We start from the raw sequence: 19390 nt of genomic DNA, 5'->3' as shown, positions 1-19390 counted from the left end.
AGATTACTACTGAGAGCTGCCAGAGGTCAATAGGTCTGCACCTCACCCTGCTAATACTCCCAGATTACTACTGAGAGCTGCAAGAAGCCAATAGGTCTGCACCTCACCCTACTAATACTCCCAGATTACTACTGAGAGCTGCCAGAGGTCAATAGGTCTGCACCTCACCCTGCTAATACTCCCATATTACTACTGAGAGCTGCAAGAAGCCAATAGGTCTGCACCTCACCCTGCTAATACTCCCAGATTACTACTGTGAGCTGCAAGAAGCCAATAGGTCTGCACCTCACCCTGCTAATACTCCCAGATTACTACTGAGAGCTGCCAGAGGTCAATAGGTCTGCACCTCACCCTGCTAATACTCCCATATTACTACTGAGAGCTGCAAGAAGCCAATAGGTCTGCACCTCACCCTACTAATACTCCCAGATTACTACTGAGAGCTGCAAGAAGCCAATAGGTCTGCACCTCACCCTGCTAATACTCCCAGATTACTACTGAGAGCTGCAAGAAGCCAATAGGTCTGCACCTCACCCTGCTAATATTCCAGATTACTACTGAGAGCTGCAAGAAGCCAATAGGTCTGCACCTCACCCTACTAATACTCCCAGATTACTACTGAGAGCTGCAAGAAGCTAATAGGTCTGCACCTCACCCTGCTAATATTCCAGATTACTACTGAGAGCTGCAAGAAGCCAATAGGTCTGCACCTCACCCTGCTAATACTCCCAGATTACTACTGAGAGCTGCCAGAGGTCAATAGGTCTGCAGCTCACCCTGCTAATATTCCAGATTACTACTGGGAGCTGCCAGAGGTCAATAGGACTGCACCACACCCTGCTAATACTCCCAGATTACTACTGAGAGCTGCAAGAAGCCAATAGGTCTGCACCTCACCCTACTAATACTCCCAGATTACTACTGCCAGCTGCCAGAGGTCAATAGGACTGCACCACACCCTACTAATACTCCCAGATTACTACTGAGAGCTGCCAGAGGTCAATAGGTCTGCACCTCACCCTGCTAATACTCCCATATTACTACTGAGAGCTGCAAGAAGCCAATAGGTCTGCACCTCACCCTGCTAATATTCCAGATTACTACTGAGAGCTGCAAGAAGCCAATAGGTCTGCACCTCACCCTGCTAATACTCCCAGATTACTGCTGAGAGCTGCAAGAAGCCAATAGGTCTGCACCTCACCCTGCTAATATTCCAGATTACTACTGAGAGCTGCAAGAAGCCAATAGGTCTGCACCTCACCCTACTAATACTCCCAGATTACTACTGAGAGCTGCAAGAAGCCAATAGGTCTGCACCTCACCCTGCTAATACTCCCAGATTACTACTGAGAGCTGCCAGAGGTCAATAGGTGTGGGGAGGAGGACCCCCATACAGTGATTGGGCTGGAACCAGGGGGACCGCCATCAGGGTTGTTGAAGAAACCACATCAGGGGGATTACAAAGGGAGACATGCGACTGAAGTTGTCAGGGCAACAGGGGGCGGGGCGAGGGTAAAAGGAGCAGGGGACGCGCTGAGGTGGCAGTTGGCAGAGAGCCTGACAGGAGAGAGGAAGCCGTGCGGCAGAGAGAGGACTGTGGCAACTGACGGTGTGGAAAAGAGAGACAGGCAGGAGTCTGAAAAAGGGAAATTTGAGACTTACCGAAGGTTGACGCGTAAGAGACTCTCCCCGGGAGTTTCCCCCCGCAAAGATTCAGATAAAGTGACGGCCGCTGATTCCCTCCGTGGTGTGACAGGACCGGGATCTCAGGCGACCGCTGCGACGACACAGCAATCCGGTACAGTGGCCAGGACACTGCCCCCCTGTCTTCTCCCACAGCCGCGGCCCCGTCATCACCGACCTCAGGGGACGTCACCTCGCTATAGGCGGCCGCAGAGCCCGTCCCGGTTACTGAGGGGACACTGAGCAGAATTTGTTAACGTTTATGTCTTTTTTGAAACTGCGTCATGACCTGGCTGGGGAACGAGCGCCTCTAAACGGACGCCTGGGAGATTGACCCCCTGAACAGTTTCTTCAGGGCCCGTTGTGCCCCACCGACCCCACTTCTTCAGGGCCTGTTGTGCCCCACCGTGCCAGCTTCTTCAGGGCCCGTTGTGCCCCACCGACCCCATTTCTTTAGGGCCCGTTGCGCCCCACCGCCCAGTTTCTTCAGGGCCTGTTGTGCCCCATCGTTCCGGTTTCTTCAGGGCCTGTTGTGCCCCATCGTTCCGGTTACTACAGGGCCCGTTGCGCCCCACCGTCCAGTTTCTTAAGGGCCTGCTGCGCCCCATCGTTCTGGTCTCTTCGGGGCTGGACAAGCACAAGTCCTTCCGGGAAGTCGTGGATTACAAGGCAGCCACATCTGCAACCCCTGAGTGGTCGTGAACTCGAGCGACGCCCGGAAGGCTAAGTGTATTATAGAGAAAATAAGGACCCTTTTTGGTTTTTTTATGTTGTTTTACGAGTCCCTGCGAGGACAAATAAGTGTTTCCCCTTTTGTCTGATTTAAGCAGTTTTAGCCCTTGCGGCTTTAAAACTTATAAAAGTTTATTTCACCCCACATTCAGTCTCGTGTCTCGTCACTGCATCCTGTGAGCCTGCTCGAACCCTACATTTGGCGTAGTCGGCAGGATGCAGTCTCCGAGCGCGGACAGTGGTAGCCCCGAACATGGGGGAGCTGTAAGCTCTGTAAATAATGAGGGTCCCCGTACCAGCATCTCATTGGGGGCCATGTTGAACAACCTGCCTAGATTCTCTGGCTCAAATACTATGCTATGGAGCTGGACAGAGCGGATGAGGGGGCTTTTTCGGATGCACCCAATGACCCCTGACCTGGAAGCTGAAGTGGCACTCATGGCCCTAGACGGGGAGGTGCGGAGGTCAGTGATGTTGAAACCCCCGGGGCACCGCAACACTTTTGAAAAGGTGTTGCAGATAGTGGAACAGACCCACGGGGATCCCACTAATGTGGGAGAGTTAAGGACCCGACTGTTTAGCCGGATGCAGGCAGAGGGGGAGACGATTACTCAGTATATGAATGTACTCCAAGAGTTGCATACGGCTATTGAAAGAAAAGATGGGGTAGGGGTAGGACCTGTTGACATAACCCTACGTGACCTACTGGTGACTGGACTGCGAGATCCACTGATAAAGCAGGCTTTAAGGGAACGGATCAGAATGAATCCCCAAATCGACTTTTCAGAAGTGGGAAGTCAGGCACGGGTTCAGGAGCAAGAGCAGGGGATGGCGGTCCCCGTGGGGAAGGTCCGAGGTGTGGAGGCCTCCTCGAACACAGTTGAGGAACCTCAATGGGTGGAGGAGATGAAGCGTGAATTGAAAAATATAAAGAGCGAGTTGGCTGAAGTAAAGAGAAGAACCGAACCGGAGACTGGACGACCCAGTGCTAATGCCGGTCCCTGGGGGTCACGCTCTCCGCGAGGTGGTCAATCTCTACCGGCCCGGTGTTATGAGTGTGGAGAACCAGGCCACTTCGCCCGAGAGTGTCCGCGGCGTGGGAGAATACCCACCCCGGCGGCCATTAAACTAAAGGGCTCCGGGCTGGGGGGACGCCGCTCGGAGCCGAAAACCACAACTAGGGGTGGTGGAAGTCCCGAAGATTTGGTAGCAAAGTGTCCTGAAGTTTGGGCAGAAGTAGAGGGCCGGGCCGTCCGGTGTCTGGTGGACACGGGGTCACAAGTAACCACTATGCCCGCAGCGTACTTTCAACAAAACTTTCCGGAGGCAGCAAGGCCTCAGTGGGGGCCCATGATTAGACTAGTAGCCGCCAACCAACTGCCGGTTCCGGTTGCCGGGGTAGTGTGGGTGCAGGTGACGTTGTGCGGTAAACCCCTCGGCCGCAGAGGGGTGGTGCTGACTCAAGGAGAAGCTGATCAACGACACCCCGTCACCCTAGGCATGAATATTTTAAAAGAGTTTGGTAACCTGTTGCTTAATGATCCCACACAAAGGACACTGAAGCAGTGGGGTTCTCGCACAGCTCAGGGACAGGTATTCCAGCAGCTGGTGCGAGGTGCGCGGGTGCATCGGGACTGCCAGGAGGGTGAGGCTCTGGGCAAGGTCATCGCGACAGCAGCACCCCTGCTTGTGCTGCCTCCTGGACAGACAGTGGTGGCCCTGCCAATTCGGGCCCCGATACCTTTGGAAGGCGTAGAGGTGCAGGTGGAGCCGTGTCACTCAGAGCACTTACCTCCTGGCATACTGGTGGCCCGTTCCCTCGCTACGGTGCGAAAAGGAACCGCCCTGGTCCGCTGCGTTAACCTTGAAGACCGAGATATCATTCTGAAAGCACGGACTGTACTGGCCAAACTAGTAAAGCCTCTAGAAGAAGTGCTGCCCGCTGCTGCGGTTCAATTACGAGTACACCCCGAGGATCCCGGGGAGGTAACAATACGAACCCTACAGGCCCACGAAGTCTCGACACAAGAGAAGGGCCGAAATATTTTGGAGCAGATGCGGGCCGAGCTTTCTGGACTAACTGCGGCCCAACTTTCACAAGTAAAAGCATTGCTGGGACAGTACCATGAAGTATTTGCTAGTCATGAGGACGACTTTGGGTGTACCACCGCCATCACTCATGAGATCCCCACAGCAGGAGCGGCCCCTATCCGAGAACGATATCGACAGATCCCGCCACAACTCTATCAGGAGGTGAAAACTTTGCTGGCTCAGATGCTACAAAAAGGGGTGATACGGGAAAGTCAAAGCCCTTGGGCGGCCCCCATCGTGTTGGTTCGGAAGAAAGATGGTACACTACGATTCTGTGTGGATTATCGTAAATTGAATGCTTGCACTATTAAAGACTCATACCCACTGCCCCGCATAGAAGAATCTCTGTCTGCATTGGGTAAAGCAACATATTTTTCGACCCTGGACTTGGCCAGTGGGTACTGGCAGGTGCCTATGTCAGAAGAGGACAGAGCTAAGACGGCGTTCATAGTGCCCATGGGACTGTTTGAGTTTAATCGAATGCCATTCGGGCTGGCCAACGCCCCCGGGACATTTCAGCGATTGATGGAGCGATGTCTAGGGGATCTCAATTTTGAGGCCACGTTGATCTACCTGGACGACATCATCGTCTATGCCGCCTCCTTCGAGGACCACCTGAAGCGGTTGGGACAGGTACTCAGCCGGCTGCAAAAGTACGGGTTGAAGGTGAAGCCTCAGAAATGTCACCTATTTCGCTCTCAGATTGAGTATCTGGGTCATGTCGTTTCGGCAGAAGGTGTGAGGCCATCCCGGGAGAAGATTGCTGCTATCCAGGAATGGCCTACCCCCGAGACGGTGAAAGACGTGCGGGCTTTTCTGGGGTTAGCTGGATATTACCGTCGTTTCGTAAAGAATTTTGCATGTCGAGCTCGAGCCCTACATGACCTGCTGAAGGGGGCTCCCGCTGAGGCCAATGGGCGAAAAATCCAGTGGCAACACCCTCAGGAAGAGGCCTTCCGAGATCTCAAGGCTGCACTCTCGGATGCCCCAGTGTTGGCTTATGCGGATTTTTCTCAGCCGTTCATCCTGCACACTGACGGGAGTCTTCACGGGCTAGGAGCTGTGTTGTCACAAGTTCAGGATGGCCGGGAAAGGGTGATCGCATATGGAAGCCGTTCACTCCATGACTCCGAGCGTAACCCTGACAATTACAGCTCTTTTAAGCTCGAGCTCCTCGCAGTGGTGTGGGCTATGACGGAGAGATTCGCAGAGTACCTAGCGGGCTCCGAGGTGGTAGTGCGAACTGACAATAACCCACTGGCTCATTTGGAAAACGCCAAGTTGGGGGCTTTGGAGCAGCGATGGGTGGCCCGAATGGCGAAGTACAATTACAAGATTATTTACAAAAGAGGGGCCGAGAATGTTCATGCAGATGCTCTCTCTAGGATTCGACATACAACTCCTGGACAGAATCGAGACGAAGAATTAGAAGGAGAGGAAATACCGTTCGCTCTTACCGCTGCCGTGCTCACCAATGTTGATGCAAAAGTATCTTCCCCAGAGGCCCACAGGGGCATCCTGGAACAATCTCGTAATAAGTGGATACAACAGCAACAAGAAGATGAAGAAGTTGGACTTCTCCGGAAATGGGTCGCTGCTGGTCAATTACCCACTGACACTCAACGACAAGCTTTGACCCAAGACCTGTCGCTGATGCTGCGACAATGGGAGAGACTGATTATCCGAAGGGGATTACTGTACCGTAAGATCACTTCGCAAACAACCTCAACGACTGTTTGGCAGGTGGTTACGCCCGGAGCTCAGCTACACGAACTGGCTCGAGAGGCTCACGAAAAAGGGGCCCACTTTGGAGTCAAAAAGACTTTGCAATGGTTACAACAGAAAGTTTATCACCCACGCTTGTCGGCTGTTGTGGACGAAGTTTGTCGTACTTGCCGCTTATGTGAATTGGCCAAACCGCCTGCTCAGAGGGCCGCAACACAGACGATTGTGACTTCAGAACCCTTGGAGCTCTTGACGGTGGATTATCTGCACATTGGTCCCGCATTCCAGGGATACGAACACTGCCTCGTCATGGTGGATCATTTCACTAAATTCGCTGTGGTCACCCCTACTCGAGACCAGACCGCGGAGTCAGCCGCCTCCGCAATTTGCAGAAATTTTATACAAGTGTACGGCTGTCCTCAACGCATACATTCCGACCAGGGAGCATGTTTTTTGGGGAAAGTTATGGAGGAACTACATCATCTTTATGGGATTGATAAATCCCGGACCACACCATATCACCCGCAAGGGAATGGGGCTTGTGAGCGATTTAATCGGACATTGATTCAAATGCTACGCACTCTGGAGAGTGACAAGAAAGCTCGTTGGCCTGAATATGTTTCTGAATTAGTGTGGGTTTATAATAATCGGGTACATCGAGTAACGGGCTATACTCCTTATTTCCTGCTGTTCGGACGAGAGGGTAAAGGGATCACGGAGGTAGAGTTGGACCCCGAAGAGCCTCGGCCCTGGACCGGAGTGTCGTCTTGGGTCCGAAATCATCGCCACAGGTTGCAAACTCTTCACCGAATTGTACATACCAAACTTCAAGACTGGGAACACCCCGGGAAGAATACAACCTCCCCTCCCCATCTCCAAAGCGGGGACCGTGTGCTTGTACTAGATCAACGCCCCCAGAATAAACTGGAGTCACGTTGGGAAGAGAGTCCTTATCGGGTACTACGCCGTATCCATTCAGAAGGACCTGTGTACGAAATACAGCCCGAGCAGGATGAAACACTGCCCACTCGCATTGTGCATCGTAATATGTTACGCCTGTGTATTTCTTCCGACCCGAAGCAACTGGAACCCGTCCCGAAGACATCCGAACCGGAGTCCATATGCTGGGACTCAGACGACGAGGATTTCCCTCCAGTTCCCAAGGGCCCTCCACCCAATAATGAGCCAGTTGACACAATTAACCCACCGGCATCTTGCAGCTCACCGACGTCCACCACCCCAGAAGATTCCACCCCAGTCGAACTTAGACGCTCCGAGCGGTCAACAGCCGGCAAACCCCCCGAACGGTATGAACAAGACCAGTTCGTATGGCAACAAATATTGACACCTTTACAGACCAATCTCAATAGACTAACACCCTCGCCCGAGGACTGGCGAGCTTACAGGGTGGGGGAATGTGGGGAGGAGGACCCCCATACAGTGATTGGGCTGGAACCAGGGGGACCGCCATCAGGGTTGTTGAAGAAACCACATCAGGGGGATTACAAAGGGAGGCATGCGACTGAAGTTGTCAGGGCAACAGGGGGCGGGGCGAGGGTAAAAGGAGCAGGGGACGCGCTGAGGTGGCAGTTGGCAGAGAGCCTGACAGGAGAGAGGAAGCCGTGCGGCAGAGAGAGGACTGTGGCAACTGACGGTGTGGAAAAGAGAGACAGGCAGGAGTCTGAAAAAGGGAAATTTGAGACTTACCGAAGGTTGACGCGTAAGAGACTCTCCCCGGGAGTTTCCCCCCGCAAAGATTCAGATAAAGTGACGGCCGCTGATTCCCTCCGTGGTGTGACAGGACCGGGATCTCAGGCGACCGCTGCGACGACACAGCAATCCGGTACAGTGGCCAGGACACTGCCCCCCTGTCTTCTCCCACAGCCGCGGCCCCGTCATCACCGACCTCAGGGGACGTCACCTCGCTATAGGCGGCCGCAGAGCCCGTCCCGGTTACTGAGGGGACACTGAGCAGAATTTGTTAACGTTTATGTCTTTTTTGAAACTGCGTCATGACCTGGCTGGGGAACGAGCGCCTCTAAACGGACGCCTGGGAGATTGACCCCCTGAACAGTTTCTTCAGGGCCCGTTGTGCCCCACCGACCCCACTTCTTCAGGGCCTGTTGTGCCCCACCGTGCCAGCTTCTTCAGGGCCCGTTGTGCCCCACCGACCCCATTTCTTTAGGGCCCGTTGCGCCCCACCGCCCAGTTTCTTCAGGGCCTGTTGTTGCCCATCGTTCCGGTTTCTTCAGGGCCTGTTGTGCCCCATCGTTCCGGTTACTACAGGGCCCGTTGCGCCCCACCGTCCAGTTTCTTAAGGGCCTGCTGCGCCCCATCGTTCTGGTCTCTTCGGGGCTGGACAAGCACAAGTCCTTCCGGGAAGTCGTGGATTACAAGGCAGCCACATCTGCAACCCCTGAGTGGTCGTGAACTCGAGCGACGCCCGGAAGGCTAAGTGTATTATAGAGAAAATAAGGACCCTTTTTGGTTTTTTTATGTTGTTTTACGAGTCCCTGCGAGGACAAATAAGTGTTTCCCCTTTTGTCTGATTTAAGCAGTTTTAGCCCTTGCGGCTTTAAAACTTATAAAAGTTTATTTCACCCCACATTCAGTCTCGTGTCTCGTCACTGCATCCTGTGAGCCTGCTCGAACCCTACATAGGTCTGCACCTCACCCTACTAATACTCCCATATTACTACTGAGAGCTGCCAGAGGTCAATAGGTCTGCACCACACCCTGCTAATACTCCCAGATTACTACTGAGAGCTGCCAGAGGTCAATAGGACTGCACCACACCCTGCTAATACTCCCAGATTACTACTGAGAGCTGCCAGAGGTCAATAGGACTGCAACACACCCTGCTAATACTCCCAGATTACTACTGAGAGCTGCCAGAGGTCAATAGGACTGCACCACACCCTGCTAATACTCCCAGATTACTACTGAGAGCTGCCAGAGGTCAATAGGACTGCACCACACCCTGCTAATACTCCCAGATTACTACTGAGAGCTGCCAGAGGTCAATAGGACTGCATCACACCCTACTAATACTCACAGATTACTACTGAGAGCTGCAAGAAGCCAATAGGTCTGCACCTCACCCTGCTAATACTCCCAGATTACTACTGGGAGCTGCCAGAGGTCAATAGGTCTGCCCGACACTCTACTAATACTCCCAACTTACTAAGAGCTGCATGAGGCCAAAAGGTCTGCACCACACCCTACTTATACTCCCAGCTTACTACCGGGAGCTGACAGAGGTCAATAGGTCTGCACCACACCCTATTAATACTCCAGATTATTACTGGTAGCTGCCAGATATAGTTCTAGATGCCTTCTTTACATCTTTCGATTTCATTTGTTGCGCAAGTGGGTTTTCCTATTAAAGACCTTGGCCCTTTCTGTTACTATTCTTCAGTCTTTTGATTTTTTATCTTTACTGCCCTCCTTTTTTTGATCCGGCTACCTGACTACCCATGCAAGCCTGCACCATCTCCAACAGATAACTCCTTGACCGAAACTCAGGGGCGCCTGTGCAAGTACTGTACATATTACAGACCCACATTATACGGCAGTGTTCATACAGTATATCCAGTGGTTATTTGCATTTTAACATCCATTCTGGGTTGACAAAAACAGAAATTAAATAATCCAGAACAGGATCCATTCATTAAATAGGGATGGAAATGTCCTAAAATGACAAATCAAATACAGCTATAATCCATTTTTTTTAGCTGGGTCAAATAATTCTATTCTGCACAACTTTTCTATTGGGCAAAAAAAGAAAAAAAAAGAATAACTGCCAAATCATTTTTTTTGAACATGGAAGTCTATAGCAAATTTACCGTAATGCATGGTTATTTGTGTCTAGAGAAGCCTCTACTAAAAATAGATGAACAAAAATGGATGAAAAATGAAAATAAAAGTGTCAGTTTTGGTCCATTTTGTAACAGATCCAGGATTTCATGTGAATAGGGCTTTAGACTTCATTGATATGAATGTTCAATGATGAGCTGACATTGAATGTAATTTACAGTGGACATGCCCAAGCATTTCTTTTTTATTATTATTATTACTACTGCTACTATTATTTATAGATGGGAATTGAGACCTTTATTGTTTGTTTTGATGGCAAATGAACCCTAGTCTGATGTTGAATGTGTTTACTACTCTTAAAATAAATATGTACTTAAACCTCATGCTACAGCTATATAATCTGACTGCATCATGAGGTAAGTACAGAGACCCTGATTCCAGTGATGAATCACTTACTGTGCTGCTCGCTGTCATTTTGTTACTGTCATTGTTTTCTCTATTGCAAATCTAGCAGTTCTCTAAATGCTGAGCTCTGTATTACCCCCTGCACACCACTGATGGGCAGCTTTCTGTACACACTTTGTATGGTCATAATGCTGCTATTCAATTGTGGGAACTGGTTACGCAGAGCTCATGACTATGGTGGACTATATGAATTGAAACATCTAGTCCTGTAGTGATAATCTACTGCTGATAAAACATTAATTTTATTGAAATAAAAACACAGTTGCAAATAAATGACACATCGCTGGAATCAGGGTCTCTGCCCCTAAATCTTGTTGCTTTCAGATTACACAAGAAACACCTGCTGACAGATTCACTTTAAGGTGCCATGCCCTTCAATAAGCTATGTTAACTGGTGATTATTGGTAGAAAGGCATTGACCCAAACCTTCTCTCTGCTTGTTAGTACATCTCACTAAAATTTCATTTAGTCATTAGACATCCCCATGTAGTTACAGTTACTTAGAAATCTTCCCAATATGTACATTTATATGATTACGAGACTGGCTGTGACTTTGCATTATAAACAGTAGATCTTACGCTAGGATACACAGACATTATCGATCCAATATAAAGTGTAAGACGACTTATGAAATGTTTCCTTACATAATCTCCTTGTTGTTTCGAGGTCCACCATAAGGGATGAAGGGCAGGCTGCCACAGGCAGCATGATAAAAGGTGACTCCAATGCTCCACAGGTCCACTGTGACGCCATAAGCCTTCTGATGGGGCTTTCTCAGGACTGCTCTTTCATACATGTCAGGATGCTTTAAGGGAAATAAGATTTCGGTCATGAAAATGGGAAATTCCGGATTCGGTAACCCTAAACTTACTGAATGAAGGCTAAACTTGCCAATAACCTATAGAGCGTTGTCTTTGTTATAGACCACAATGTTGTTTCATTCAATGTCATACATAAGTGATCTAGGACCCCCACCACTATAAGAGGGGGCATTCACATCATGAAATCAAACCGTAAATTAACAGCGGAAATATCCACTCAGATCATGTGCAGATAGTGCTGCATTTACTACTACACAATGACGCACCTTTACCGCTGCCCTGATCCTTTGTATTGCAAATCGGTGGTGAATATCCGCAACAAAAATTGACAAACTGTTCGTGTTAAATCGGCATCGGTCAATTCCCGCCGTGGATTTTCTCAGTGTATGGATGAGATGTCATAAAATCCCCTCCACTACACTGGTGCTATGACACATTGGCCTAGTGGTTAATAGACACCAGGGAACATTTATTATTGAGCTTTCACCAAAATGTGGGCGCCAACCCCTGCTATATCATGAAGACGTGTACTACCTTTTGTTAGGGCCAGATAATAGTGTGTTATATCGCACAGTTGGTGGTCTTGTATTTATTTCTATGTAGCTACATAGTGGGCCCCAAGAATGATTTTTTTCTGGTGGGCCCAAGGTGCTCCAGTCCGGCGCTGCCCTCAGCTGGTGTCCAAAGAAGCTGCTCAGCCAGGCACTGTTAGAAGGCAGTATGCAACATGTAGTACTGTTCTACAGAGCGGCACTAATAGACAGTCAGGCACTTTTGTAACATAGGTGTTTTAGTATGACCCACAGTGATTGGTTCATTTACAAAGGGTTGTTCACCAGTGGCCAGCCCCCGAGGGATACAGAGCAGAGGAGAAAAGCTGGTCTAGAAGGCAAGTATGCTTTCTTTTAGTTTATGATACACTATGTGGATATTCAAAGAGGTTGTAAGTTACAATAGCCCATGGAAAACATTGTAATCTAAGGCCATTATACCTTCAGGGACAACTGTACTTGGCTAATATAAAAATAAAATCGCATATGTAGACACGTCATGATCTTACTTATAAAGACAAACGCCTACCAAATATTCTTCGGTTCCATAAAGAGACATGAACGTCTCATCATCTTGAAGCTGTCGAGCAGCACCAAAGTCAGTCAGCTTGTAAATACTGCGGCCATCCTCTCCGATTAAACGCATAATGTTCCCAGGTTTGATGTCCCTGTGCACAATCCCGTTCTCACGTAAGTGATTCATCCCTGCCACTGAGAACCAAACAACCACATTGTGACACGTGAAAATTATAATGAAGTGTGCCCTATCACGGGAGGGAAAAAAGGCAAAACATTTTAACAATGGATCTATCAATATAATGGCGAAAAAGAAAAGGATGATTTTTCTGTTCAGCATTAATATAAACTTTCTTCTTAAAATCGCCTTTTTGTGTTAATATGTTTAAAATAAAAATATTAGGATTTGTTTTACATAAAATCTGTACTTAAGAAACAAAATAGAATTCTTGCAATTTTCACATAGGGTATTTTTTTACACAGTAACTTCCTTTTGCTTCAGTAACTAACACATGTACAATCGCATGTAAAAGTTTGGGCACCCCTGGTCAAAATGACTGCAATTGTGAACACTTAAGTAAGTTGAAGATGAAATGATCTCTAAAAGGCCTACAGTTAAAGATGACATATTTCTTTTGTATTTTAGACCCAAAAAAATATTTTCATCTTTTACATTTTAAAAATTACAAAAAGGAAAATGGGCAGATGTAAAAGTTTGGGCACCCTGCATGGTTCGGACCTAGTAGCACCCTCTTTTACAAGTATCACAGCTTGTTACTGCTTTTTCTAGCCAGCCAAGAGTCTTTCAATTCTTGAGGGATTTTCATCCATTCTTGCTTGGAAAACTCTTCAAGTTCTGTGAGATTCCTGGGTCGTCTTGCATGCACTGCTATTCTGAGGTCTAGCCACAGATTTTCAATGATGTTCAGACCAGGAGACTGTGAGGGCCATAATAAAACCTTCAGCATGTGCCTTTTGAGGTAGTCTATTGTGGATTTTGAGTTGTGTTTAGGATCATTATCCATTCGTAGAAACCATCCTCTTTTCAACTTCAGCTTTTCTAAACAAAATCAAAATTCACAATAAACTACCTCAAAAGGTGCAAAATGAAGGTTTAACAATGGCCCTCACAGTCCCCTGATCTGAACATCATTGAAAATCTGTAGCTAGATCTCAAAATAGCAGTGCATGCAAGATGACCCAGGAATCTCACAGAACTGGAAGAATTTTCCAAGGAAGAGTTGAAGAAAATCCCTCAAACAATAATTGAAAGACTCTTGGCTGCCTACAAAATGCATTTACAAGCTCTGATACTTTAAAAAATGGGGGTGCTTCTAGGTAATAACCATGAGAAAGCACCGATAAAAAGGTCAACAAAAATGTAGGCAGCACAAAATAACAATAAAACACCTTTATTAAAACAAATGGTGAGACAATGGTGGCACAGTTACAAAGGGTGCCCGCACATATAATATAAAAAAATAGAAATTACACATAAACAATAGATATGGTAAAGGACGGTACAACACACATACAGTAGGTACAGGATAATAGAACGGTGGTAGTACAGACTATATTAGTGAGACAGATAATAGTGTCATGTAGAAGTAAGAATAAATCTCACAGTACTGAAGTATATACTAATCATGAAAAGATTTGTGAAATAGATAATGAAGTAATATACAGTAATGAATAAATCTCACAGCACTAAAGTATGTACTAATCCTGCACACAGCTTAAACATAAACAGTGATCTAAATAACTCATTGGACCCAGCAAAATATGAAGGATGTAAATAGATAAAAATGCACAGGATATATTCAATTTAAATAAGAACAGTGTAATTCAACGGCAAAATGGATCATATGGATAATATAAAAAGGTGTCCAGATTACCTGGTGTTGCACCATGGGTGCAGGCACATACCCCGACGCGCATTTCGGACCGGCGTCCTTTGTCAGGGAGTAGTGACTACTTATATATGATGTTATTATCTGTCTCAATAATATATGTGTTTTATTGTTTTATTTTGTGCTGCCTACATTTTATGTGACCTTTATTTGGTGCTTTCTCTTTGGTTTCTCAATATTTTCTGAATGGTCCACCATTCCTCACATATACACTCACTGGCCACTTTATTAGGTACACCTGTCCAACTGTGTGTTAAGACTTAATTTCTAATCAGCCAATCACATGGCGGCAACTCAGTGCATTTAGGCATGTAGACATGGTCAAGACAATCTCCTGCAGTTCAAACCGAGCATCAGTATGGGGAAGAAAGGTGTTTTGAGTGCCTTTGAACGTGGCATGATTGTTGGTGCCAGAAGGGCTGGTCTGAGTATTTCAGAAACTGCTGATCTACTGGGATTTTCACGCACAACCATCTCTAGGGTTTACAGAGAATGGTCCGAAAAAGAAAAAAAATCCAGTGAGCGGCAGTTCTGTGGCCGGAAATGCCTTGTTGATGCCAGAGGTCAGAGGAGAATGGGCAGACTGGTTCGAGCTGATAGAAAGGCAACAGTGACTCAAATTGCCACCCGTTACAACCAAGGTAGGCAGAAGAGCATCTCTGAACGCACAGTGCGTCGAACTTTGAGGCAGATGGGCTACAGCAGCAGAAGACCACACTGGGTACCACTCCTCTCAGCTAAGAACAGGAAACTGAGGCTACAATTTGCACAAGCTCATCGAAATTGGACAGTAGAAGATTGGAAAAACGTTGCCTGGTCTGATGAGTCTCGATTTCTGCTGCGACATTCGGATGGTAGGGTCAGAATTTGGCGTAAACAACATGAAAGCATGGATCCATCCTGCCTTGTATCAACGGTTCAGGCTGGTGGTGGTGGTGTCATGGTGTGGGGAATTTTTTCTTGGCACTCTTTGGGCCCCTTGGTACCAATTGAGCATCGTTGCAACGCCACAGCCTACCTGAGTATTGTTGCTGACCATGTCCATCCCTTTATGACCACAATGTACCCAACATCTGATGGCTACTTTCAGCAGGATAATGCGCCATGTCATAAAGCTCGAATCATCTCAGATTGGTTTCTTGAACATGACAATGAGTTCACTGTACTCAAATGGCCTCCTCAGTCACCAGATCTCAATCCAATAGAGCATCTTTGGGATGTGGTGGAACGGGAGATTCGCATCAGGGATGTGCAGCCGACAAATCTGCGCCAACTGTGTGATGCCATCATGTCAATATGGTCCAAAATCTCTGAGGAATGCTTCCAGCACCTTGTTGAATCTCTGCCACGAAGAATTGAGGCAGTTCTGAAGGCAAAAGGGGGTCCAACCCGTTACTAGCATGGTGTACCTAATAAAGTGGCCAGTGAGTGTATATTATAAAAAATCATTATGACTACGTATTTATGGTATTTACTCAATAACGGTTATTGATATACATGTAGTGTGGGTGTTCAGTTTGCTTTGTTATTTAGGTACTAACCATGCAGGGTAGAGATAAGCGACTTTGCCTTTTTTAGGGTCGAGTCGGGTTTCATGAAACCCGACATTCTCAAAAGTCGAGTCGAACGAAATCGGCCGATTATAGGGAAAAGTCGAAGGTCCGACTGAAACACGAAACCCAATGCAAGTCAATGGGGAAGCAAAGTCGGCAGGGAGTGGAGGACAGGAAACACACCTACATGCTGGACCGCTTTTTTAAAGTGCACGAACTCTCTCTCTCTCTCTCTCTGCTGCACATACCATCTCGTTGCCCACAGTGTACGCCATTGCTCAGTGGCTGAAAAAAGTCACGTGCAAGCATTCTGGGAACTCCGACTTTGGCGCTCGTTTTGCCGACCGCATGGCCGACTTCACGCTGTGGTCGGGTTTTGGTCGGCAAACCCGACTTTGCCATAAGTCGGTGACTTATGAATCTGGCCGGCCTGTTTCGCTCAACTCTAATGCAGGGTGTCCAAACTTTTGCATCAACATATTTTCCTTTTTGTCATTTTTGACATGTAAAACATGAAAATATACAGATGTATGAAAAAGTGTTTGCCACCTTCCTGATTTCCTATTTTTTTTTGCATGTTTGTCACACTTAAATGTTTCAGCTCAACAAACAATTTTAAATATTAGACAAAGATAACAGAAGTAAACACAAAATGTAGTTTTTAAATGAAAGTCTTTATTATTAAGGGAAAAAGAAATCCAAACCAATAGGGCCCAGTGTGAAAAAATGATTGCCCCCTAAGCCTAACACCTGGTTGGGCCACTCTTAGCAGCAACGACTTCAACAACGCTCTGGAGCAATTTTGGCCTGCTCATCTTTGTAGAATTGTTGTAATTCGGCCATATTGGAGGGTTTCCGAGAATGAACCAACTTTTTAAGGTCACACCACAGTATCTCAATCGGATTAAGGTCAGGACTTTGATTAGGCCACTCCAAAGTCTTAATTTTGTTTTTCATAAGCCACTCAGAGGTGGACTTGCTGGTGTGTTTTGGATCATTGTACTGCTGCATAACCCAAGTGCGCTTCAGCTTAAGGTCACAAACAGATGGTCGGAAATTCTCCTTCAGGATTTTGTGGTAGACAGCAGAATTCATAGTACCATTTACTACAGCAAATCTTCCAGGTCCTGAAGCACCAAAACGGCTGAAATGATGTTCCTTTTCTGACAATCTATGTTACTTCTAGGCCAGATGTAATGGGACATACACCTTCCAAAAAGTTCAACTTTTATCTCATCAGTCCACAGAGCAGTCTCCCAAAAGTCTTGGGAATCATCAAGATGTTTTCTGGCAAAACTGAGACAAGCCTTTATGTTCTTATTGCTCAGCAGTGGTTTTCATCTTGGAATTCTGCCATTGCAGGCCATTTTTGCCCAGTCTCTTTTGGTGAAGTCATGAACACTGACCTTAAGGCCGCGTTCACACATTGCGATTTTTTCACGTTTTCGGGGTCATTTTCCGCTGCAAAAACGCTAAGAAAACGCATCCCATACAATCCTATGGGATTCTGCATTGCTGTGCTAATGCTGCGGATTTTACCGCTGCGGAATCGCATCACGGTAAAATCCGCAGCATGCTCATTCTTTTTGCGGAATTGCGGCGATTCCGCACCCATAGGAATGCATTGATCCGCTTACTTTCCGCGTGTGGCTATGCCCACAATGCGCAAAGTAAGTGGATCATGTGCGGATGGTACCCAGAACTGGAGAAGAGGAGACTGTCCTCCAGGCCCTGGGTACCATAATCCTGTAAAAAATAGAATAAAAGTAAAAAAATATACTCACCCTCCGGCGGCCCTTGGAGTCCTTTCCACCTCTCACCACGCTCCCGGCATCTTCCGGTCCCAGTAATGCTTTGCGTGAATGACTGCGATGACGTCGCGCTTTCACGAGCGTGACGTCATCTCAGGTTCTCCGCGCAAAGCAGTACTGGGAGCGGAAGATGCCGGGAGCGCCGCAGAGCAGATCGGGGGGCCGTCAGAAGGTGAGAATAACAATATTTTTGATTTTTTTATTATTTTAACATCCTATCTATCACATTCCAAGCGATGCTAATCGCTTGGAGTGCGCAAGCATTCCGCAAGCGGAAAACGCTTGCAAAATGCTTGTTTTCCGCGGGAAAACGCATGCGAATTCGCATGCGTTTTTCCCGCGGCATGAGTGCGGAAATGTTGCGGAAATTTCCGCAGCATTTCTTCAACATGTGCACATAGCCTAACTGAAGCAAGAGGCCTGCAGTTCTTTGGTCAAAACGACTTGTGTGTCATTGGCAAGGAAGAACCACATGTCCAGAAAGCATAGGAAATGGCCTCCAATCTGAGAAAAGGTTTAGAGAGAACACTTTTTTTGGTAAAATCTATGGTTGTGGTCATTCTTTGGCCTGTCCATTACACAAGTCTTAAAGTAAACTGCGGAAGAGGGAAACAGTAGTCTTAAAAATAATTTCATCTTTCTGTTGGTGACTGCAGCCAAAGTCAGGTTTTTATAATGAAGGGTAGACACTCCGATTTCCTCATCACTGTGCTTTAATGTCAAGGATCAAACTGCACAAATGTGAGAAGTTGCCTAAATACACTAAGCTAAAACTGGTTTTCAAAGTGTCTATACACTCTACAGTATATATTGCCCTCTGGTAAGAGGGCCAATCCCCATAGTTTGGGTGTCCCTTAATGAAATGAGATAAAGAAAATATGAAAGTATAGTATTCCAATGTTATTACCCTCTGCGTAAAAGAAAATAATCAACATTTTGAAGAAATGGAACATCCCTTAATAAAGAAAGTTCACTATATTTAGCTACGGTATTTACCCCTAAAAGCCATTTAATGATGATATAACTAATAAATCGGTTGATATGCTTTAGAAAACTCCTTTTTGTTAAAAGGCCAATCACAGGGTGCCCTATTGTACACAATCAGTTGTAATTTGTGGAAAAAATCATATTGCAAGTGTCTTGCAATTCCACCACAGGGAAAATGAAATATTCTACAGTTCCATTAAACTGAATGGACTATCTATTAAAATCTATGGACATGCTGAGTCCTCCAGAACAAAAACTAGTCTTTGTGCTATTATGGGTAATGTATGTTGGTACGGAGTGAAAAACGACTAATGTCTAATTAACAAGTAACAACTATAATTTCAGTAATATTGTATTTGAAAATAGAGTTCTTAAGTCAGCCAACCCCTCCAATAACTCCAAGATAATGGTTGTGTGCTAGAATACATCTTACATTTAGCTTACACGGAGACAAGGAAAATTAATACAGTATTGTAGGGTGTATAATTGTTGTATTTTAAAACTAAAACAAGCTCTTATTTTAAACGTTATGCATTTTAATCAATTATTTAAAAGCTTGCCCAAAAGTGAAGCAACCCTAAAAGTAATCTATTAGGCCTAGAATGAAGGAACAATATCCCAAGGGGCTATTGGGACAATATGGGTATTCTAATTAATGCCCCCTAATAAGTGCCTTGAAAATTATCGCCTACCTGACCGGGGATGTTGGCACCCTGATAGGCAACAATT

General features: G+C 46.7%; 1 protein-coding gene across 1 annotated transcript in view; it reads right to left on the bottom strand.

Annotated features, from left to right (window-relative positions):
• IKBKE (inhibitor of nuclear factor kappa B kinase subunit epsilon) overlaps positions 1 to 19390 on the bottom strand; it is a 131222-nt gene that overhangs the window by 64780 nt on the left and 47052 nt on the right. Inside the window, exons 5-6 of the mRNA XM_073587246.1 lie at positions 12414 to 12595; positions 11157 to 11317 (exon numbers count right to left, since the gene is read on the bottom strand). Of these exons, the coding sequence (XP_073443347.1) occupies positions 11157 to 11317; positions 12414 to 12595 (343 nt within the window). The remainder of the gene's footprint in view (positions 1 to 11156; positions 11318 to 12413; positions 12596 to 19390) is intronic.

The sequence above is a fragment of the Dendrobates tinctorius genome, unplaced genomic scaffold (genome assembly GCF_039654945.1).
Source record: "Dendrobates tinctorius isolate UK_male_01 unplaced genomic scaffold, ASM3965494v1 ptg000098l, whole genome shotgun sequence".
NCBI classification, from domain to species: domain Eukaryota; kingdom Metazoa; phylum Chordata; class Amphibia; order Anura; family Dendrobatidae; genus Dendrobates; species Dendrobates tinctorius.
The sequence above is the reverse complement of the archived record's forward strand: the minus strand, read 5'-3'. Positions and strand labels throughout refer to the sequence as shown.